Source organism: Chiloscyllium plagiosum, unplaced genomic scaffold (genome assembly GCF_037043375.1).
Source record: "Chiloscyllium plagiosum isolate Xiang-an unplaced genomic scaffold, Cpla_swu_hap1 HiC_scaffold_5, whole genome shotgun sequence".
Lineage (NCBI taxonomy): Eukaryota > Metazoa > Chordata > Chondrichthyes > Orectolobiformes > Hemiscylliidae > Chiloscyllium > Chiloscyllium plagiosum.
In genome coordinates this window covers 83,954,746-83,978,116 of record NW_028270143.1, presented here as the reverse complement: position 1 = coordinate 83,978,116, position 23,371 = coordinate 83,954,746, and the positions used below count along the sequence as shown (strand labels likewise).

Genomic DNA, 23,371 nt, shown 5'->3' with positions numbered 1-23,371 from the left:
GGTAGGGTTCTTAGTAAGGTGGAGGAACAGAAGGATCTTGGCGTCTATGTTCATAGATCTTTGAAAGTTGCCACTCAGGTGAATAGAGCTTGTTAGAAGGCCTATGGTGTATTAGCGTTCATTAGCAGAGGGATTGAATTCAAGAGTCGTGAAGTGATGTTGCAGCTGTACAGGACCTTGGTTAGGCCACATTTGGAGTACTGTGTGCAGTTCTGGTCGCCTCACTTTAGGAAAGATGTGGAAGCTTTGGAGAGGGTGCAGAGAAGATTTACCAGGATGTTGCCTGGAATGGAGAATAGGTCGTACGAGGATAGGTTGAGAGTGCTAGGACTTTTCTCGTTGGAACGGCGAAGGATGAGAGGTGACTTGATAGAGGTTTATAAGATGATCAGAGGAATAGATAGAGTAGACAGTCAGAAACTTTTTCCCCGGGTACAACAGTGTGTTACAAGGGGATATAAATTTAAGGTGAAGGGTGGAAGGTATAGGGGAGATTCGGGTGGGTTCTTTACCCAGAGAGTGGTGGGGGCATGGAATGCGCTGCCTGTGGGAGTGGCAGAGTCAGAATCATTGGCGACCTTTAAGCGGCAATTGGATAGGTACATGGATGGGTGCTTAAGCTAGGACAAATGTTCGGCACAACATCGTGGGCTGAAGGGCCTGTTCTGTGCTGTATTGTTCTATGTTCTATGTTCTATGTTCTAAAACAAAATGAGAAAGGTTAAGAAATAAGTAGTCAGTATTATAAGTCATAGGAATAAATTAGAAAAGTAAGACGTACAAAGTTCAGAACATCAGTCTTTCCGACCCAATCCGTGCTGTCACCTAGACTCAAGGGAGACCTCCATTGCCCCACTACTGCCTGCGCAGGACATACTTGCGTAGGAGTCGCACTACTTTAGGCACCATCTCTTTGCTGCAGGGTCCACACTCACCCTGCGACCAAATGTCCCTAACTCCGCCACCAGACCGGGCTGTCACCACAAATCCCGCTTCGGCAGCAGCCATTATGTTGCTGGGCCTTTGATCACCGGGAGAACGTCCTCACTCCCCCTACCCAACCCTCACCCCGATCACTGAGAGAACGTCCTCACTGCCTCTGCACCCCCCCTCCCCGGATCACCGGGAGAATGTGCTCACTGCCTCTGCCCCACCCTACTCCCTATCACCAGGGGAGTGTTCTCACTGTGTCCATCCCCTGATCGCCGGGAGAATGTCCTCGATGCCTTATGGTATAGGTAAAAATACAAGTGATATCTAAGTGTCTTACAGAACAAGTGTTGCTACAATGCGCTTTGTCCTGAGGAGATTGAAGAAAGCACGGAAAAGCAGAGAAAAGGACCTGACTCGTAAAGTGTTGAACCACTCTTCTTTCCTGCTCCCTGTGGCCCTGAATTCCCTGTATTGCAGGGACCACCCTTTTGCTTCTGATTTCTTCAGTCACTTCTCTGCACGTGTGCTTGTTTGCAGCAGTTGTCCTCTTCCTCACATTGTTTCGAGAGCTCACTTCACTACAGACCTGAGATTCTGTAGCAGGACCTTCAGCCAAGAATGAGATCGAGGAGCAGCCTTCCCAGGTCTCCTCTGAATTCCTGTGGTTACTGCAGCCACAAAAATCCAAGCACTGGTGAACTTGCCTTATCTTTGCCATCAAGGTTTCCAACAAGGTGTTTTTACCTGCTGGTACAATACTTGTGTGTTACCTCCTGTAACACAAGAAACTGGGTACGTTACTGAAGAATCCAACAGATATTGATTGTAAGTGACTATTATGTGTAAAGATTGCATTTCTCAAGCACGTTAGTCTGATATTAAGCTTTTACTTTACAACAGAGGAGTATGTTTCCAGTTAAATGTCATGCTTTAAATGATTGAGGTAAAACCATGTATGAAATCTTCATACGCTCAGGTCACATGTAAAGATATAGTGATGATAACATCAATATGCCACTTAAAGACATACTGACCATGAGATTTTTTTTTGCATAGCTATATTTGATCAAAATTGTGTAAAATTTGCAACTTGATTTTATCAAATTATCTGTAACTTACTTTGTTCTGGGTTAACTACAAAGATAAATTTAATGAAGAGATTAAAGAAAAGAGGCATCACTTCAATCCCTAGGAGAATGTTTCCTTCAAACAATTACAAGCTGCATCTGCTCTTGCAAGTGATGTAAGCATGGTTTGTCGAAGATTCTTGGTCATTCCCCCCTGTTGCATGACAAACTTGGACATGTTCTATATTTGTCATTTTATTAGTTGTTAAATAGTTTCTTTGGCTCATTTGATGAATTGAATATATGACAATCCAGGAGTCTGGAAGTTTAAAATATGAAGCTTCTGGAAGTAGAGCTGCTGACTAGTTCCCTACATTTACGAGTTACATATGAATGCCATTGTCCAGTTGGGATATCCATGTCCACCTATCAGTCTTAAACCACCACTAGCAAGAATTTCAACAATCTTAAGGTTGGGGAAATACCAGAGCAGTTTAAGTAAATGCTCAGGGACTCCTTCTGAAGTCCATCGATAGAACATTCCAATCCTAGAGTTGAGAAGAATGGCAAGTGGAGAATCTAATTTAAGCAAGAGTCGCAACATCAACATTTTAACATCTGGATAAAATTTAGTAATTAAGTTGCGTCTGAAAGGATAGATTGACTTCCTCATTTGCATGAACATTTGCAGTTGCACTGAGCAGAAATTCTCGAAAGATCCTCAGGCAGCACCTTCCAGATCACGACCACTTCAATCTAGAAGGATAAAGGCAGCAGGTACTTGGGAACACCACCTGTATATTCCCTCCCGAAGCCACGCTCCATCCTGACCTGGAAATATGTCACCATTCCTTCACTGTCGCTGCTTTGAAATCCTGGAAATACCCCCAAGGGCATTGTAGGTCAACTTACAGCACATGGATTGCAGCAGTTCAAGAAGGCAGCTCACAATTACAGTTTAAAGAGCACTTGAAGAGCAACTAGAGATGGGCAATAAATGTTGGCCCACCCAGTGACGCTCTCATCCCATGAATAAAAACATTTGCAGCTGTTGTGAAGTACATCTGGATGCCTTTTTTATATTTTATAGCAAACACATTCACTGAATTATATGCATGCTCCCAACTAAGTTTGTTACAATTGAGAGAAATCTGTTCCTGCAGATTTCAGGCTGTATACAGAAGATCTTTTTTGGCAAACTTGACTTCTTCAATCTTGGAAGAAGTACTTAGCTGCTTTGTCCTTGTAACGATAAACATCAAATCAAAGTTTGATTGAGTTGCGCTGGAAGATTTCTAAGTGCAGCACAAGGGAGCAGAGTGCTTGGGGCTGCAGGAAAGCAGGTGCAATGTCTGGGCAGTGGTGGAAGGGTTGCTATCTCCCCTGTTCTGTCTTATTTGGATTGTTGCCAAGGAAGGATGCATCGTACAAAACTGGTTCTCCAGGACATGGTAGTTAAAGAATGTTTCTGTATTGGCGTCTGTCAGTTGGTGCTGCACGACAGAGAATATATTCACAGTCACGGTGAGGAGATAGATGGGGTAGGGTGGGAGTTGCAGAATCGTGGGTGGGGAATGTATGGTCTTGTGGGGAGGGATGACAAAAGGTGAGAATGTATGTGTCTTTGAGTGTGAGGGACCGGAGTCAGGAAAGGCATTGGATTCTGAATATTTAGGGGTTCACGAGGTAGAGTAAAGAAGTCAATGTAAATATTGAGCCCATCTTTGGAAATGGGAAGAGGTTCAAGGGTAATGTGACAATGGGAATGACAAGATGATATGGGTGAAATACAGTGGGTGTTGAGGGGGCGGGGGGATGGAATTCCTGTTGAATGACCGAAGAGGGTCGAAAATATTCACAATAATTATGAATTGCACTGTGACATCACAAAGAGGTCACAGGGGTTGGTGAAAGGACATTGCCCAAAGTGGGCAGACGATTTTTTGGATGGGCAGGGCCACAGTGCATTGTGGGCTGATTAGCATTGTGTCATGGCTGAGAAATGGACATCACCATTGGTGAAGGGAGAAAGATTTGATTCTTAGCTCAATCCAGAAGGCTTTGAGTACTGCCGGCAATACAAAATGATTGTAAGGAGTTCACCTTTGGGCCTGTGACAACCAGGTGAGGAGGGAAGACTGTCTGTCTTGTTTTCTTGGTTCAGAACAAATATGCAAGTTTTTGTTTAGCACGTAACCAGCATGCCTCAGTTAAACGTCATTGACTGGAGAGCCAATGCCAAACTCCTCTTGAGTAAAAGAACATTGAGTTTTGTTAGCACTTAAATCCTAGAAAACAAGAAAAAGTAACACCCAACTTATACATGCAACATAGTCCATAAACTGAAAAAGAAGAGGCTGTGAGGAGCATGTCTGTATCGACAGAAAGGTACAGCTAGTTGTAGGTTAAGAGTCCTTGAGTTGCAAAAGTAAAACCCGAGTCCAAATGATTTAGCTGTTGCATGGTTTCTCAGTGTATGGTTTTTCAAAGTTTTTTTCAAACTGGGTGCTGACTTTTGAGGTCAGAAGTAGCAATTGATGAAGGTCCATTTGTAAATCCCTGAATCTGTTCATTGCTTTTCCAAGCCATATATTCTGCAGACAACCTTTCAACTTGAGGTATGACTTTTAGAAAGGAGTGAATAAGATATGAGATTCAGATTTGAGTTTTAGTGCTGTTTATAATTAGGTTAATTTGGGTTATGATTGATCCTTGTTCACTGCTTGTTTCAGGAACCTTTCTCAAAATGGACAGGTGATCATACCAACCATTTTATCCTTTATTACGGTTATTAGTGTTTGTTCTTTTTAAAACTATTGAGAGTTCATGAAGGTCTAAAGAAATCAGCTGATGGAAGTTGAATATCCATAGTCCATTTTTATTGTGATTACAACATGCCACACACAATGAACCTCCCCGTGATAGGTGGACTGGGTAGAGAGGGAGGCAGGGGAGGAACATGGCTTGATGGAGGACTTGGGGAATCATGGGGTTGGTTTTGAGGGTAAAACTCTGAAGAGAATGCTGACTGGATGCATCAGTGCACAACATTCAATGATGTCTTGAGAGTGACGTTAGAATGGCATTGAGCCATGCAGTTGCAGAGGAACTATTGCAGAAAGTTAGAGGAGCAGCTACAGGCTGTGGACAAGCTAACAGAATTGTAAGTTCCAGGTAAACAGTGAGGAACATTGATCAGCAACAGAATCTGCAAATCTCATTGCAGCAATCTCTAACCAACTGAGAACCATCGTGGGAGGTTATTAGAATCATAGAATCCCTACAGTGTGGGAGAGGTCATTTGGCCCGTTGAGTCCATACCCAACCTCCAAATAGCATCCCATCCAGACCCAACTCACTACTCTATCCTTGTAACCCAGCACTACCCATGGCTAATCCACATAACCTGCACATCTTTGGATTGTGGGAAGAAACTGGAGCACCCAGAGGAAACCCATGCAGACATGGTGAAATGTGCAAACTCCACAAATCAGTTACCTGAGGTTTGAATTAAACCCTGATCCCAGGCAATGTGAGGCCGCAGTGCTAACTACTGAGGCATCATGCCGTCCAAAGATTATTTCCGAAATATACCAGCGATTGGACTGGAACTTGACGCCACAAACAGTTGGAGAGAATTGCATACTGGTTGTCTTGCAGGTCACAGATGCTATTGATTTCATCACATTGCCATCAGAGTGCTCTGTATTTGTGAATATGAGAGAGATCCACTCCCTTAACATACAGTGAAAATATGACAGCACAAATCAAATACTCCAATAGGACAGATGCTGGTAAACCTGAAAGGTTGTAGAAAAGATTTACAAGGATATTGCTGGAATTGAAGGGTTTGAGCAATTAGGTGAGGTTGAATAGGCTGGGGCTATTTTCCCTGGAGTAGGGAGACTGAGGGGTGACCTTTATAGAGATTTATAAAATCATGAGGCACATGGATAGGGTGAATAGCCAAGGTCTTTTTCCCAGGGTAAAGGAGTCCAAAACTAGAGGGCATAGGTTTGAGGTGAGAGGGGAAAGATATAAAAGGGATGTGAGATACAACGTTTTCATGCAGAGGGTGGTGTGTGTATGGAATGAGCTGCCAGAGGAAATAGTGGAAGCTGGTGTAATTACAGCATTTAAATGGCATCTGGGTGGGTATATGAATAGGAAGGGTTTAGAGGGATATGGGACAAGTGCTGGCAAATGGGACTAGATTAATTTAGAATATCTGGTCGGCGTGGTCCAGTTGGACTGAAGGGTCTGTTTCTGGACTGTACAGCTCTATGACTCTATTAATGCAAATGCTACAGAGAATACTGGAGAGACTCAGCAAGTCTGGCACCATCTGTGAGGAGAGAAACAGAGTTAAAGTTTGAATCCAGTAAGAATCTGCTTCAGAACATTTCAAGACACTGTTGGTCACAGAAACATAAAAAAACCAGATCTGAAATTTCCTTTTACATTTAAGTTTTGCTTCATATTTTCAGGTGAAATACAAAACTGATCGTACAAAAATGGATCAGACAGCATCAAATTACCCCAAAGTATTGCATCTAGAGCATGTATTGGCAGCTAGCAAGTTGCAAAGTGATGAGTTTTGTTTTTAGACCTCCTATACTTTTATGAAGTTATGTCCAGTTATTGTAAAAGGTGGAGATAACCAAGTTCGAGAAAGGCAGAAGTAAACATTGTGAGAGGGGGTGAGCAAAGTTGGCAGAGTTGTTAATATGGGCATACTAGATACAAGCATTGGGCACAAATGTTCTGTTCTCCAAAGTTTGCATCTCTCACATGAGCAAAAAAAGATCAAGTTTTGTTTTGAAAAAAAAAGTGACAGAAAATCAACAAATGCTATTCATTTATGAGTTTTGTTAGGATAGAAAGGTATAACTCATTAATTTACACTTTGCATCAAGCAGAACTTGATTTTTGGAACTGAAGTGTGGGAGGATGAAATTAGTGAATTGCCTGCCTAGTTCCTATGAAGTTTGTTTTTGGTAAGCAACTAGCAAACAAATCTATAGTTGAATGAAATGACAATTTTTGGAAGTGTGTTTTTTGGAATGTTCACAAATTACTCTAATATCTTAACTGAAATCATTGTATTCCAAAATTACTTTATACGAAATACCCCAAATTAATAAATTTTGAGTTTTCTACATCATATTAAGTTGTGTTAACAAACATAATAAACAATGGATTGAAATAACATAACATTTTAAATTGGACGGGCATTATCTAAGATCACTTCTTAGACTTGATACATGCAAAATCATTTTTACAACATTACTCTCACTATGTTGATTTGACCATATTTGATAACTGTTGCATTTATAACTCCTTTTTAATGCCAAATGTAACAGTTGACAGATTTTGCTGAAGCAACCCTCCTGTGGCTTCTAAATCTGTCAATATAATGTTTTAAACTCACCTTCCCCTACACCGTGCACCGTGCCACATGGAAAGGGCAATTAACCAGCACTTAAGTGACCTAGCAATGTAAGTCAGAAACTCTGCACGGTAGTTGTTAACTTCAGTCTCCCTGTCCTCTATTTTTTCTTTATTGCCTCTGGAAATATTAGTCTGCTGTTTTTGCTGGCCCATTGTGTTACAGCCTGTGAATACCAACAGGCCTCAAGCCACTGCTGCAAACTTCAGGCATCAATTCCTGACGTTCTTCTTTGTAACATTATTAAATCAAATTTGAGAGAAGAGAATATCTTAGCAGAAATAATTTAGTGGCAGCTGCTAACACTGAATTGTTTTGACTTCAACATGTGGAAAATGAACTCATAACTTGTTGGCAAATAGGTTGGATTTGACATTATCGTGTGCCCCATTTTCTTCACAGCATGAGTACAAGAAAGAGTTTGAAAAAAGCAAAGGATATTACCATTTGGCAATAGATACTTCAGAACAGTTTCATCATAAGGAGAATGCGATACTCCAGAGTCAGGTATTATAAGCTGTACATTCTAATAAATCAAATACCAGAAAAATATTCATTTCCCCTCAGGCCTTTCTCCTGAATACTCTTGCATATTGCAGATCAAATACAGAGAAGCATATGAAAAAACTAAAGGGAAGTCAATGATGGAATTTACTGAGACTCCAAGTTATGAAGTTGCAAAATAGGCACAATCCATCTGAAGTGGGGTAAAGAGATAGTTTTTTGGTTACTTGTTCACTGCTTTTTATAATGCTGTTTGTTATCATTACATCAAAAGGAAATCAGGCCTTGCCATGAATGGGTGATGAGAAACGACCTATTCTCATCAATAAGATCATTTTGTTGAGCCTAATGTGTTAATAAATGCTCGGTGGTATAACCTTTCCTATTACAGGACAATACCATGAGTGAGCAATTCAGTTAAGGGCAGAGATTGATAAAGTTAGGGTTGTCCTCCTCAGAACAGAGAATGTTAAGAGATAACCAAATGGAGATTGTCATGAGAATGAGATTTTTTGATAGACAAAGAAAAATTGTCCATTCTGGCTAATGAGCCAATAACCAGAGATATAAATTTGAAATCATTAACAAAAGATATGGGACAAAAGGGAAGATGAGAATTTTTTTTCACTAATCATTCTTGGCACTTGGACAACTTTATCTGAGGCGATGATGCATGATGATTCCTAATTTTAAGAGATGGACAGATACTTGAAGGTGAGGAATTTACAAGATTCCAAGTGAAGGTATGTGTGTGAGACTAAGCATGACTACACTTCAAAGAATCAGCACAAGTAGGATGAGTCGAAAGCTTTCCACTGTGCTGTAATTTCTGACGTAGCTGTAAATCGAAAACGTGATTATCATTGTCATCTATTTATCTGTTTACAAAATAAAGAGCAAACATTTTTCTTTAACCTGAATCATGCCTCGTGAATGTGAAAATTCTGACATACTTGCTCTTCTGCCGATTAGAAAGAGTACAAAAAAGATTTTGATGAGTGGATCAAAGGCAGTGTGCCAGTGGACCTTGATATGACTCCAGGTTACTTGCATGCTAAACATGTCACCAGCCTCCTTAATGAGGTAAGATTCACTCTTTAATATCTGTAAATAGTGCACTTACAACAAATACAGGCATTTCTCACCCTACAGTTGACAAGTACAGGATCGATGTAACTGGAATCTAATAAATGTTAAAAATGTTTAAAGTTGTATTATATAGTATTTTTCATTGTAAATCTCAGAAATATACACATTTATTTAAGGATTTTGGTTGCTCTTTCCAGTTCATTATCTTTAATAAACAATTTGATTTGATCAATTGTTTTGTACACATTGTTTTTGTACACAGCACTGGCACTTTTTAAAGGGGTTTTATTCACTTCTGGGATGTGCTTGTTGCAGGCTGGCCCAGCATTTTTGCCTCTCCCTAGTTGAATTTGAGAAAGTGGTGGTTTGCTTTGAGTGATTTTGTTTTTTCTGCTTTATTTTCCTCCGCCCTCAACTTGCAAGACAATGGTTCCATTATGTTGGCCTAGAAAAAACTGACAGTATATCCAAACTGGAATAACGTTTGACACAGGATTCAGAATTTCTTTTCCAAATGGGAGTCCAGGTTTACGAGACCATCCAGTCATACTTTTTGAAGTATGAAGTAACTGAAGGACTGGGTAGCACACCTGTTGTCTAGCTAAATTACATTTTCTGACAACCACCACTGGCATCTTGTTGAAAGAGCCAGACTTACATCTACTATCCTTTCCTTAAATTCACTTTCATGGTACATTGGCTTCACTGGTTGGTCAGCATTTATTGCTTGTCCTACTTGCCCTTGACAAGGTGATGGTGAGCTGCCTTCTTGAACTGCTGCAGTCCACGTGCTGTAGGTTGACCACAATGCCCTTAAGGAGGGAATTCCAGGATTTTAATTCAATGACACCGAAGGAATGACGATATACTTCCATGTTAGGATGGTGAATGACTTGGAGGGGAACTTGCAGCTGATGGTGTTCCCCTGTGTCAGCTGCCCTTGTCCTTTTAGGTGGAAGTGGTCGTGGTTTAGAAGGTGCTGTCTGAGGATCTTTGATGAACTTCAGCTCAGTGCAAGCGTTCATACAATTGAGAAAGTCAATACAGCCTTTAAGATGGAGAATACTATTGAATTTTGTCCTGCCGTTGAAATTTGTATTTTTTGACTCTGGCTTAGTTAGGTTTCCCCTCTTGCCATTTTTCTCACCTCCTCTACGATTGGAAAGTTCTATTTGTTGACTTTAGAAGGGTTCCCTGAGCAGACAGTTAAAATACACTGGTATCTCCTCAACTTTAGTTGGTTAAAAGTCTTGCTAGTGGTGTTTAAAACTGCTAGGGGGACATGGATATTCAAATTGGACACTGGTCAGCAGCATTCATGTATAACTATTAAATATGTGAAACCAGGCAGCAGTTCTACTTCCAGAAGCTTCAGATATTAGCAATTCAGGAGCCTGGAATTTTATATATTCAATTCAGCAAATGAGCCGAAGAAACTATTTGACAGCCAAGAAAAGGACAAATATGGAAGATGTCAAGTTTTGTCATGTAAGGGAGAGGCTGGTCATGAATCTTGCTTACATCACTTGCAAGAGCAGATGTAGCTTGTAATTGTTTGAAGGGAATACTCCTGGGGATTGAAGTAAAGCCTCCTTTTATTAATCTCTTTAATAACTTTATCTTTGTAGTTAACCTAGAACAAAGTAAGTTACAGATAATCAGATATAATCAAGTTGAAATTTTTATAGTTTTTTAGGCGGGGATCCAAACGAGCCAGCTTTGTCCAGTGTGGTAGAGAAAAAAATTACTTAGTAATACAATGTGAAGATGCTCTTGTCTTAAACAGGATGGAGTTTATTTAGTGATAACAATCAAGTACAAGTTACATGGACAAGAAAGACATTGTTTTAAAGACTGAGAAGACCTAGATGGTAGGTCTATCTCCTTTGCGATTCAGAGGTGTCCTGCCTTTTGGTGGAGTTTATTGCCATCTTTAGCATTAACCATATCAGAACCATTACCTTAGATAACAATACTTTTCCAAAGTGAAATGTAAATCTAAAGAGAAATGGTACATCAAACATAAATGATAAGAAACATCCGATGGTGATAAGTGTTTTAATAGTGGGTTCGGAAACAATTGTCATTTGCTCAAGCATCTCGCAATCACTAGCCATTGTAGGGGCCCCAGTCCCTTTAAAGGGTGGGAACCCATGTTAAGATGCAGTCACTTAGAGCTGCTAACTCAACAGTCTCAACAGCACACGTTTGGCACCCTACCTGCCATAGTCAATAACCTCTGGCTCTAAAAGTGATTATCTTGCTGTTGGAAGTAATACCTTTCTAGGCCAGTGCCTTTTTCACATACTGCTAGTGATGATATTAGTATTGCCTCATTTATTTCACCTTGCGGATGACTTGGGACTTGTAGCAGGGATACAGCAATCAATGGGTTCCAACTGAATGTAAAGATTAATATGCTTCGATTGACAATGTTTTAGGTCATGCAGTCAATGTGGTTAAAAAGCTTTTTGAGAAAATTGACCTTTATTCTTTGGAAAATTTAAATAATTGAGTTAAAATGCAAAATCCTGAAAATATTTATAGAAGTGATCTTTATATGAGCCAAATTTACTCAGTTATCTTTTCAGAAAGAATATAGAAAAGACTGGGAAGAAAACATGAAAGGAAAAGGACTAACTTTAGTGGAAGACACACCTGACATGACACGGATTAAACATGCATCCCCGATATTAGATGAGGTAATTGCATCTAATTTTGAAATTATTGAATTCGGAATGTGTCTCTGATTATAACTTGCACCCATTGAAGTGAAATCTGAATAAATGGTTGAAATATTAGCCTTCATTTTGCACACATTTTGCTTTCAAAAAGATGGCTTAAACAAACACCAGTGTTTCCTTCAGAGAGAATATAGAAAGAGTGTGTAAAGGGAAAAGGACTCACTCAGTTTGAAGATACACCAGACCTGATTCGAGTGAAAAAAATGCAGTTCAGATATTAAATGAGATACATTCGCTTAATCGTAATGTGATTTGGTCGTTCAGGAAATTAACATGTTCTCTGAAAAGTCTCTTCTCATTATGGTTAAGGATTATTTAAGGTTTAATAAATCCCAGATATTAATTTTAAATAATGCAGAAAGAATACAGAAAAATCAAAGGCAAAGGGATGGAACTGAGTTCTGATATTCTTGACATGAAATGTGCGAAGAAAGCTTCTGAAATTGTCAGTCAGGTAAATATAGATTTTGAGCTATTGATGTGTCCAGTTAACTTTTTTGGTCAATGCCAATGCTTTGGTCAATGCCTATACCACATTTTCTGATCCTGAGTTTGTGTTTTTAAACCTGTAATTATTAATATAATTGGCATAATTTTCACTTAATTTCATTTACTCTATAAATTGGCTGTTGTAACATTTGTGTTACACAAATCAAAATTACTGACTAATGGTCTTCTAAACATGTGTTCAAACTTAAATGTAGGTTGATACTGATTAAAGCACTAATAATCTTATAGGTATGCAATACTAAAATTACCAATAACAACTTGATGGGTTTTGGAAGTGTGTGCATAAAATGAAAGGTACACATTTCAGTCTACTGAACATAGGAGCAGGACTAAACCATTTAGTCCCTCAAGGGTTCCATGGAAGTGAGGGCTGTGATGAAGAGGACTGGGGGAAAAGGAGCACTGGGGGTGGCTGAACATGAGGAGGACTTGGGGGAATCCTGATTGTAAAGAGGGTCATGTGGAGGCCCCACACCCCCAACACTTTGCCACCAGAGGCTCAAGTAGGGTAACATGCCAGTTTCAGTCAGATACCTGCCAGTTTCGGTCAGATACCTGCCTGACTTCCACTAACCTTGCAGTTTGCCAGTTATGGACTTCAACTCAGGGTGAACCTGTCCATCCCCCAGTCATAGACAGACTGAGGGCCCAGTGAAAGGATGGTAGGAAGGTCACCAGGGCAATTTTATGGGACATCTCAGCCTGCAAACCTGCTGGCTGAAGTCTGTTAAATTCTGTCCCACATACCCACCTTCGTCCCATGTCCCATAATTCCATTGATTGATAAAATTCTATTAATCGCAAATGTAAAATTAATAATTTACCTTTGTATAATTTCTGAATTTTTACCAGAACATAAACTGTTGTGGTCAGTGTGAACATAGACTCTATTCTGAAACATCGAATTGTGGGTTCTTTGTCTACTCTGGAGACTTGAGTGTGTACCTTTATCTGGTACTTGGTAAAGCAATGAGGACCTTCTATGTTGTCTGAGGTGCCATTGTTCAGATGAAGTGTTGAATTGATGTCCTCCTTGCCTGTTCAGGAGACATATCAGGTCCTACAGCACTATTTGAACAACAAAGTACCTGTGTTGCCCAAAATTTCCTCTAAAATCATTAAAACAAATGCATCTTTGATCACATAACTACTGGCACCTGTGGAACCTTGTAGTGCACAAGGCACCTGTGGAACCTTGTAGTGCACAAATTGTGGATATCTTTATCTGCCTAATGTACAATGATTTTATAATGTTCCAACGTTCTGAAGAAGAGTTGTATTGGACTGGAAAGGTTAACTCTGATTCTTTCTCCACAGATGCTGTCAGACCTTCTAAGTTTCTCCAGCACCTTCTGGTTCTTTTAATGCACGACATAACTAATTGACTACAAATGTGTCAGGCACAGTATGAAATTAAGATTAAAATATTGGATTCTCTGTTCTAATTTAGTCAGCTATAATTGATTTTTATTGCAGGCAATGTATAAGCAAGTGTTGAACTTGGGACAAAACAAGTATGCTACCATTGCAGATACATCGGAGTTGGTGCATGCTGCTTATGTAAAAGATATTTACAGCCAGGTGAGTAGCAGCCAGTATGAATTCTGATTGAAAGTCGAGAACTAGTTTGTAGATCATGTTTAGCAATATCCAGAAGCATGCACAATAGCTTTGAAATATTTCAAAAAGATTTAAATAAAGAATGATTAAAAACCTTAAAATGTAAGAATGGAAAAGAAAGTTAAATGAAAGAATATATCAGTAAATAGAAAAAAGGGTTAAGCAAAGTAGATTTCCAAGATCTTTTATTTTAAAACAAAGCTGTTTTTTTTTGCTCATGCAGTTTGTTTAAATTAAAAGTAGGCATGCACAGTTGTCATTCATCATAGAACATCATTGGTGTCAAAAGCTTTGAAGCCAGTCTTTACAGTAATAAAAAAAAGCAGAAAAATGCATTGCAAATCATCAGTTAATGAATGTACAGCAATAGTAAAGATTTAGATATGCACCTTTAATAGTTCTGAAATTAACGTATAATCATAATTTGATTATCCCACAGAAAAAATACAAAGATGAAGCAGAAAAGATGCTAAGTATGTGCACAGCTGTAGCTGATTCTCCAGAAATACAGAGAGTTAAGAAAAACTAACAAAATCTTAGTGTAGTAAGTATGAATAGTATTTTGTTTTTTGAAAATACATGTCACAACTTTCAGGATCGCTTTAATGAAAGGGTGAAAAGGCGTGCAAAATGCAGTAAACCAAAAAATTGTGGAAGCTGGAGATCTGAAACAAAAACAGAAATTGCTAGAGAAACTCAGAATAGAAAGCTGCTGTCCATAATAGCAGCCATGGAAGTATTGTCAAATGTGTTAAGAATCCATCTGATTCTCTCATGTTTTTCAGACATGATATTGCCCATACTTACCTGGTCAGGCCCACGTGTGACACCAGATCCACATCCACGTACTGTCGTTGTTTCTTCACTGACCTCTGAAAGACCAAGCAAGCCTCTCAGTTCAAGGGCACTGAGGGATGTGCAATGAATGCAACCCCTACTGTGGAAGAATACATTGTTAAAAAAGAAGCTGCATGAATATGTAAATCAGAGTCTTGTGTATTTCTGAAAGTGTGTCACATTTCCTCTGAACTTCAGCTTCCTAAGATTCTGGTTCAGTTTCCTTTTAGAGTCATAGAGATGTACAGCATGGAAACAGACCCTTCGGTCCAACCCGTCCATGCCAATCTAGTCCTACCTGCCAGCACCTGGCCCATATCCCTCCAAACCCTTCCTATTCAAATACCCATCCAAATGCCTCTTAAATCTTCCAATTGTACCAGCCTCCACCACATCCTCTGGCAGCTCATTCCATACACATACCACCCTCTGTGTGAAAAAGTTGCCCCTTAGGTCTCCTTTATATCTTTCCCCTCTCACCCTAAACCTATGCCCTCTAGTTCTGGACTCCCCAACCCCAGGGAAAAGACTTTGTCTATTTACCCTATCCATGCCCCTCATGATTTTGTAAACCTCTACAAGGTCACCCCTCAGCCTCCGAAGCTCCAGGGAAAACAGCTCTAGCCTGTTCAGCCTCTGTCTATAGCTCAAATCCTCCAACCCTGGCAACATCCTTGTAAATCTTTTTTGAACCCTTTCAAGTTTCACAACATCTTTCCGATAGGAAGGAGACCAGAATTGCATGCAAAATTCCAACAGTGACCTAGCCAATGTCCTGTACAGCTGCAACATGACCTCCCAAATCCTGTACTCAATACTCTGACCAATAAAGGAAAGCATACTATCCTTTCTACCTTTGACTCCACTTTCAAGGAGCTATGAATCTGCACTCCAAGGTCTCTTTGTTCAGCAATACTCCCTAGGACATTACCATTAAGTGTATAAGTCCTGCTAAGATTTGCTTTCCCAAAATGCAGCACCTTGCATTTATCTGAATTAAACTCCATCTGCCACTTCTCTGCCCATTAGCCCATCTGGTCAACATCCTGTTGTAATCTGAGGTAACCTTCTTCACTATCCACTGCACCTCCAAATTTGGTGTCATCTGCAAACATACTAACTGTACCTCTTATGCTCGCATCCAAATCATTTATGTAAATGACAAAAAGTAGAGGACCCAGCACCGATCCTTGTGGCACTCCACTGGTCACAGGCCTCCAGTCTGAAAAACAACCCTCCATCACCACTCTGTCTTCTACTTTTGAGCTAGTTCTGTATCCAAATGGCTAGTTCTCCCTGTGTTCCGTGAGATCTAACCTTGATAATCAGTCTTCCATAGGGAACCTTGTCGAGCGTCTTACTGACGTCCATATAGATCACACCTACTGTTCTGCCCTCATCAATCTTCTTTGTTACTTTTTCAAAAAACTCAATCAAGCTTGTGAGACATGATTTCCCACGCACAAAGCCATGTTGACTATCCCGAATCAGTCCTTGCCTTTCCAAATACATGTACATCCTGTCCCTCAGGATTCCCTCCAACAACTTGCCCACCACTGAGGTCAGGCTCACTGGTCTATAGTTCCCTGGCTTGTCTTTACTGCCCTTCTTAAACAGTGGCACCACATTTGCCAACTCCAGTCTTCCGGCATCTCACCTGTGACTATCGATGATCCAAATATCTCAGCAAGAGGCCCAGCAATCACTTCTCTAGCTTCCCACAGAGTTCTCGGGTACACCTGATCAGGTCCTGGGGATTTATCCACTTTTAAACGGTTCAAGACCTCCAGCACTTCCTCCTCTGTAATCTGGACATTTTGCAAGATGTCACCATCTATTTCCCTACAGTCTATATCTTAGCAGAATCCTAAATTGTTGAAGGTTAAATCCCCAAACACCGGAGTTTAGTAGCATAAACCAAGTAAGGTTTCCACCATGTACCCAATTAAGATCACTTTGCAGGTGAGAGCATTGAATTTAAAGGTTTTCAAAAGCAAAGTGGGATGAATCCTATGTATAGAGTCAGATAATACTAGTCTAGGTCTTAGAGGCCAGTTGGTCAGTCATCAGCAGTACTTGGGCATATTGGATTAGTGTTCTCTTTCTGAATTTCCTCACAAATTAACACTTTACACATCTAATATGCACACTGCCATTGCTAGAAGCCTTGAAAGACTTGAAAGAAGTTCTGGGATTTACATATTAATTAATCAATACCTACAATCCATTCTAAAAAATGAAAATCTTAACAGCAATCTAGGTGTGTTCAATATATTGTATCAGTTACATGGCACTGTGATCTTTTGCTATACATTCCGTGTCTTATGATCCTGACCCACTAGTTACTTGATGAAGGAGTAGCACTCTGAAAGCTAGTACATCCAAATAAACCTGTTGAACTATAACCTGGTATTGTGTGATTCTTAACTTTGTCCACCCCAGTTCAACACCAGCACCTCCATATCATAGAATCCTTGAGGCATTGCTTCAAATGTGAAGACAACGTGAAGGAGAGAGCAATAAAAACATCATCAAGAAGAAAAGAAATAACCTCCAGAGGGAGTAACAGCATGTGAAGATCCCGAAGGAGATAAGGACAATTATGCAACTTGACATTTGTAGACCTCGCTGCCATTGTTTCTAGCTCTCAGCAACAAGGTGGATTCAGAATGTCCTGATCCATCAAGTCACAGCTGCCCTGATGTTTAATGTCAAAGCTTGTTTTAAGAAGTGATTGGGACCTATTTGGCATCTCCCAATCCTCAATACAGCCCAGGCATTGGGATTCTTAATCATTGCTGCCTTCCCCAAGCTTCAGCTCCCCTAACTGCACCCATGTTGCTTTGAGAGTACCCTATCACTAACCTGCAAAGATTGTGAACAGAAAAAACTTAGTGTGGACACTGATGAAATGTATGTGGCCATCAATTCTAGACGTTGGAGGTCTGTGCCAGATATCCTGGAGCTGCCATCATGTGTATATACTGGACAGCTCACAGATTATTTAATTTCACCTTTGTTTTAGTTGGAGTACACAGTAGACTTATAGCTGGTTAATAACAAGGTGTTAACCTTAAATGAAGCACCAGAAATCTGTCTCACCACAGAAAGCTAAAAGGGCTTTAGCAATGAAAAGTATTTTTACTCCAGATTACTTGTGAGATGGCTTGGAGGGTGATCACTTCTCCCACAGCTAGGCTCAAACTGACAAGACAAGTATTTTTTTTGTTTCTTGGATGAACTATTTGTGACAGCTTGTTGATCTGTGGCCTGGTTCCCAAATCTGTGCAGATCCCCAGGTTGGCCTTGCTCTTTTTGATTCACCTTTGGTTAGGGGTCTGGGAAAGGACGATGACCGATTTCCCTTTAAATGTGAGTAACAGCTGGGTTGAAAGGAATATTAAGTACAAATAAAAATAAATGCTGCTATTGATACCAGCAGTCTTGTACCACCTCCCTTATTCAGAACAATCTTAGATATTGTTGGTCAATCCCAACATTTTCTGGAGATTAACATTATTAGACAGGGACACAGATGGTATAGGTATGGAGGGATAAGGGCCAAAGTCAAAAAGCTTGGTGGTGGAAAAGCATAGCCAGTCAGGCAGCATCCAATGAGCAGGAGAGTTGACATTTCAGGCATAAGCTCTTCATGAGGAAAGTTTGGGGGGGGGGGTGGGCGTTGGGGAGGTGGCGTCCAAGGGGCTGAGAGATAAATGAGAGGTGCGAGTGGTGTAGGGGGGAAAGTAGCTGGGAATGCAATAGGTAGATGAAGGTGGGAGGGTGATAGTGATAGGGTGGAATGGAGAAGTGGGAAAGAAGATGGACAGGCCGGAGAGTTGAAGAGGGCAGTGCCAAGTTGGAGGGTTGATCTGGGATAAGGCCCTCCAACTCGGCACTGCCCTCTTGACCTGTCCAACCTGTCCATCTTCCTTCCCACCTATCTGCTCCACCCTCCTCTCCGATCTACCACCATCACCCCCCACCTTCATCCACCCATCGCCTTCCCAGTTACCCCCCCCCCCTCCCCCTCCCATTTATCTCTCAGCCCATTGGGTCCCCACCAACATTCCTGATGAAGAACCTAATATCAAAACGTTGACTCTACTGCTCCTTGGATGCTGCCTGACTAGCTGTGCTTTTCAAGTGCCACACTTTTTGACTCTGATCTCCAGCATCCCCAGTCTTTACTTTCTCCCAGAATAAGAACCAAACACAAGTAAACAGGACTATTTTAATTGTAAAAAGTGGCCGACTTGGACAGGATGGGCCAAAGAACCTGTTTCCATGCTGCAGGTCTCTATGACTATAACTATTATTTCTTCTCAAATCACATGATCGAATTGGAGGAACTTGTTGGCAGTGTTACATCACGTAAATTGATCTCCATCACTATGTTGCTGTGCATCTATTCATGAATAGAGCCTGCAGTGTGTCCAAGTTAGTCATTCCTCTTTGTTTCCAATAAACTCTAAGGTTGTCATGGGTTACAGTATCATTTCGATCCTTGACGTGCCAGTAGCACAGAACATGCTGCATGTTCTGAGGTGTTGTCATATCTATCTTCCCAGCATATCTCTAAAATCAAAGGGATAGAATGAAATGTTTTCATTTTCAGTTCTTGCTTAGATAATAACATTTAATAAAAAGCTTGTGTAGTGTATGTGCAAGAAGGTTTTTGCTCAATAAGCAAACCGTTAATAAATATGTGTAAAGTCCCAGCAAGTGCACACTAACTACCTATATTCTACAATACTGGTGATTTTGTTGAAATACATATATTTATGTTAAAGGTGCTGTATAAGGAGGAGTTAGAGCCTGGTACACAGTAAAAGAAACTCCAGAAATTAAACATATTAAAATCAGCAGAATATTAGTACGGTGAATTAGTTTAATAACTGTTTTTCCTTCACTTCCTTTTCCCTCCCACCTGTGCTTCTCTTTATGCTTTGTTGTTGTCATGGATAGTATGTCAAATTAAGTATCAACTCAAATTATTCATGTAAGTAATGCCATGAAGAACAATAGGCAGAAAATCATGCTATTTTAATTATACACTTTGTTATTAGTGCACAAAATTAGTGGTAGGGAATTCAGGGGATTCTGTTCAAAAGCGGAGAGGGTATGGTGACCCAAGCTGGGTCCTTAAAGAACCTGTCGAATCCAGAACAGATCACTCTGATGGATCCCTCCTCACATTTTAGCAAATGTTATATACCATTTATTTTAACTGTTCTGTGCAATCACAAGTTCCAAGACTTATCAAACAGCTGTCACCCTTCTCTACAGTAGACCGAGACACAATTCCAGTCAGCTCCAGTGAAGCTACCTCCATCTCGGACTGGTAGAATAGTCATCCCACCTTTCCACCAATGCTCCAAGATTTGGAAAATTGCCTGTTTGGAATTTTCCATTTTGCTGCTAATGCATAAATTTCAGTTATTACGGATAACTCAGCATTGCTGAGTTTGCTTACAGTTCCTTATTCAGGAGTAATTGCATGTAATTGACTTTTTTTGCTTGATTTTGCTTCTTTGTTTGATAGTGTAATGCACATCACAGGACTGTGCTCACATTTTGTGAACTTAATATTGTTAATTTGTTACCTGTAGGTTCATGACCTGAAGGAAATGAAAGGCAGACCAGTTCAGCTTTCACAGACTCCAGAAATGAGATGTGTCCGTGAATCACAGAATGATATCTCCCTGGTATAGTGGAGCAAGCGCTCTAACAGCTTGTGTTTTACAGCTGGGAATGAGCTTTGACAAACTAATCAACACTATGTACTAAAACTACATTGGCACATGAACACATATGAAATGAGTTGCTCTTTCTTTTTAACCCTTCTTAATGGATATTATATTGAAAAAAAGTGTCTGAATAAAAAAAGAAATGAAAACCTAGCTTCTTGTGTCTTCATGTAACACAAACACCTCAGATAATATTCACATAACTGATCCACTGAACACAGTTTGAGTGATTTCATGCATGAAGCAATTTGATGGCAGTATGTGTGGGTAGGGAACTGTGTGTGGCTGTGTAATAGAATGTGTGATTGCATGATTGATTTTGAGTTGGTAGTAAAAATTAAAATACATTGAATGCTTTTGTGAAGTGACCTTGATGAGAACTGCTAATTTTTTTTGTTTAAAAAACAAAAAACCCAAGAAACTCTAATATGTTTTGTTGATAGATTAAATACCATGAGGACTTTGAACGGACAAGAGGCAAGGGCTTCACTTCAGTATCTGATGACCTGGTAACAGAACAAGCAAGAAAGAACACTCAGTTTGTGAGTGATGCAATGTACAAGGGAGTGCATCCCCATGTGGTGGAGATGGAGAAAGGCAGATCTAGCATTATGGGAGGTAATTTTATAGTTCTTTAAAACTTAATTTTTGTGGTGAGCTTTGTATTCATAAAATATATTGCACTTTTGACAGGTAAACAAATGAATTGCAAATTTAAAAGTTTAAAAACTTGAATGATGGAGCATTAAATATTACTGTTTCTCTTAATGAAAATTGTGTGTCATTATGTTTTAAGGTGCAGTCAGTACTGCGGATTAATAAGTAAAATCATCAGATCATAGAGACAGAATGGCATAGACAAGGGCCAGTTGGGCCAACATGTCCAAGCTATTCCACGTAGAGCAATCCAATCACATTCCCCTTCTCCATTCCTGGTGTACAAGTTTATTTTCCTCATGTGCCCATCCATTTTCCCTTTGAACTTACTGTTTCCACTTGCATTATCCTTGTAGGTATTCACCCACTGTCTAAAAAGATTATTCTTCACATCCCTTTTATATGTTTTGACCAAAACGTTAGATCTGTCTCCCCAAATATTTGTACTGTCAGTTAACTCAAACAATTTTCTTTGTCTTCATTTAAACTGATTAAAATCTTATTCACTCTCTTAAATCTACCCTCAGTTTCCTCTGCTCCAAGGAGAACAGTTTCAACTTTATCATCCTAACCTTCAGGGTATTATCTCCCATCCTGTGAACCATTCTGGTAAATCTTCTTTCCATCCTTGTAAAGATCCTTGCATCCTTTTGAAATGGTGGCAACTCGAACTAGATGCAATACTCTCTATGTGAAAGCTGATCAGAGTTTTATGAAGATCTAGAGTACTCACTGGGCCAATTTCCATCATGGAGGTGGGAATCAAAAGTTGGAGAGTTTTCCCAATGTTACCATCCTGCCTCTGTCCTGGCAATGCTAGCAGGGAAGGTGAGACAGCCTGGAGTCAGGCCTGCCGTCGGAGCAAGATGATATCAAGGCAGCCAGGATAAAAGGTCCAACAGCAGCTTGGTAATCCAGATCAATACAAAGCCTCATTCACCTTCAGCCCTTTAACCCAGCTACCCCTTCAAGCTGTTTGTCCCCTCTAATACACCTTTACATCCCTCTCTCCCAAATCCAGTCCCCCCCATTATCCATTTCATGAATAGAGCTTGTAAACCCTATGATAAAATTTAGAAGTCTTTGTAGAACTCATAAATTTATCGTAGTAAACAAGCATGACTTGAATAGTCACTTATGGCATTGTTTTCTTCAGAACCTCATAAATCTGCCAAAACTATCAAACTTTTCAGTTTCCAGCTTTGTGTTAGAGTCCATTAGTGCTTTGGAAGGTAAGCAAGCTCTCCAACTCTCATTTCCCAGGTCAGCTGTATAAATCAACACTGCAATACAGAATCCACTGAAGTCAGCCAAAAGATTATAAATTTGTTAGAGCTTACCTATTGTTAGAGAAATAGGTAATTGAACTGATCTTCAAAGAGTGAATGAAGGCCACATGGAGAATGAAAACACAGTGCCTGCATTTCAAAATTACAGAATATGGAATAGCATTTTATCTGATAAATATTTATTCTAATGGAGCATCTGAAAACTTTTCCTCTTTTACAATGTTATTCCTTCACTTTGATAGCTTGCCAGTTGTCAGAGGTAACAACCTTGCAACCCAGGGCAGTCATTCAACTGGCTTCTGCAGTTCAGCCTTTATGTCCATGTTTGGACTGAGCTGCAGTGTGGTCAGGAATTGGCAGAACCAAATTGAATACCAGTGGCTAGGTTATTGCTAAGTAAATGCCACTTGATTGCCCTGTTGAAGATGACCAAGAATAATCTGATAGGGTGGTAATTGACTGTTCTGCTTATTGTTGGTAGGAAATGCCTGGGTAACGCAGACATATTGGAACAGTATGGTTCAGGGCATAGCTAATTCTGGAGAAAATATCTTCAGTACTATTGCCAGAATATACTCAGGGGCCACCACCTCTGCATTGTCCAGTGCCTTGGAGTGCTTTGGAGTGAATCAAATTGACTGAAGACGAGAATCTATGATTCTGAAGATCTTAGTGGAAGCGAGAGAGGATCATCCACTCGGCATTTCAGGCTGAGGAAGGTTAAAATTGCTTCAATCATTTGGTTTGCACTGAGATGCTGGGCTCTTCCATCATTGAGGATGGTGATGTTCATGGAGACTTCTCTGTTTGGTTGTTTAATTGAGTACTACTATTCATGATTGGAAGTGGCAGGACTACAGAGCTTAGATCTGATCCGTTGGTTATGGGATTGCTTAGCTCTGTATATCACTTGCTTGTGCTG

At 40.1% G+C, this 23,371-nt stretch overlaps 2 protein-coding genes across 3 annotated transcripts in view; both read left to right on the top strand.

Moving 5' to 3' along the window:
* The window catches only part of LOC122550023 (nebulette), a 43,194-nt gene extending 22,255 nt beyond the window's left edge, over positions 1-20,939 (top strand). The window contains 15 exon segments of the mRNA XM_087986878.1: positions 2,062-2,176; positions 6,488-6,590; positions 7,850-7,956; positions 8,049-8,156; positions 8,926-9,036; positions 11,634-11,744; positions 11,921-11,983; positions 11,986-12,033; positions 12,145-12,240; positions 13,773-13,877; positions 14,356-14,460; positions 19,547-19,577; positions 19,580-19,609; positions 19,612-19,634; positions 20,366-20,939. Coding sequence (XP_087843004.1) covers positions 2,062-2,176; positions 6,488-6,590; positions 7,850-7,956; positions 8,049-8,156; positions 8,926-9,036; positions 11,634-11,744; positions 11,921-11,983; positions 11,986-12,033; positions 12,145-12,240; positions 13,773-13,877; positions 14,356-14,460; positions 19,547-19,577; positions 19,580-19,609; positions 19,612-19,634; positions 20,366-20,467 — 1,258 coding nt within the window. The 3' untranslated portion in view covers positions 20,468-20,939.
* The window catches only part of nebl (nebulette), a 347,345-nt gene that overhangs the window by 271,424 nt on the left and 52,550 nt on the right, over positions 1-23,371 (top strand). For both annotated transcript variants that reach the window (XM_043690429.2, XM_043690431.2), the window contains exon 5: positions 20,947-21,121. In XM_043690429.2, coding sequence (XP_043546364.1) covers positions 20,947-21,121 — 175 coding nt within the window. The remainder of the gene's footprint in view (positions 1-20,946; positions 21,122-23,371) is intronic.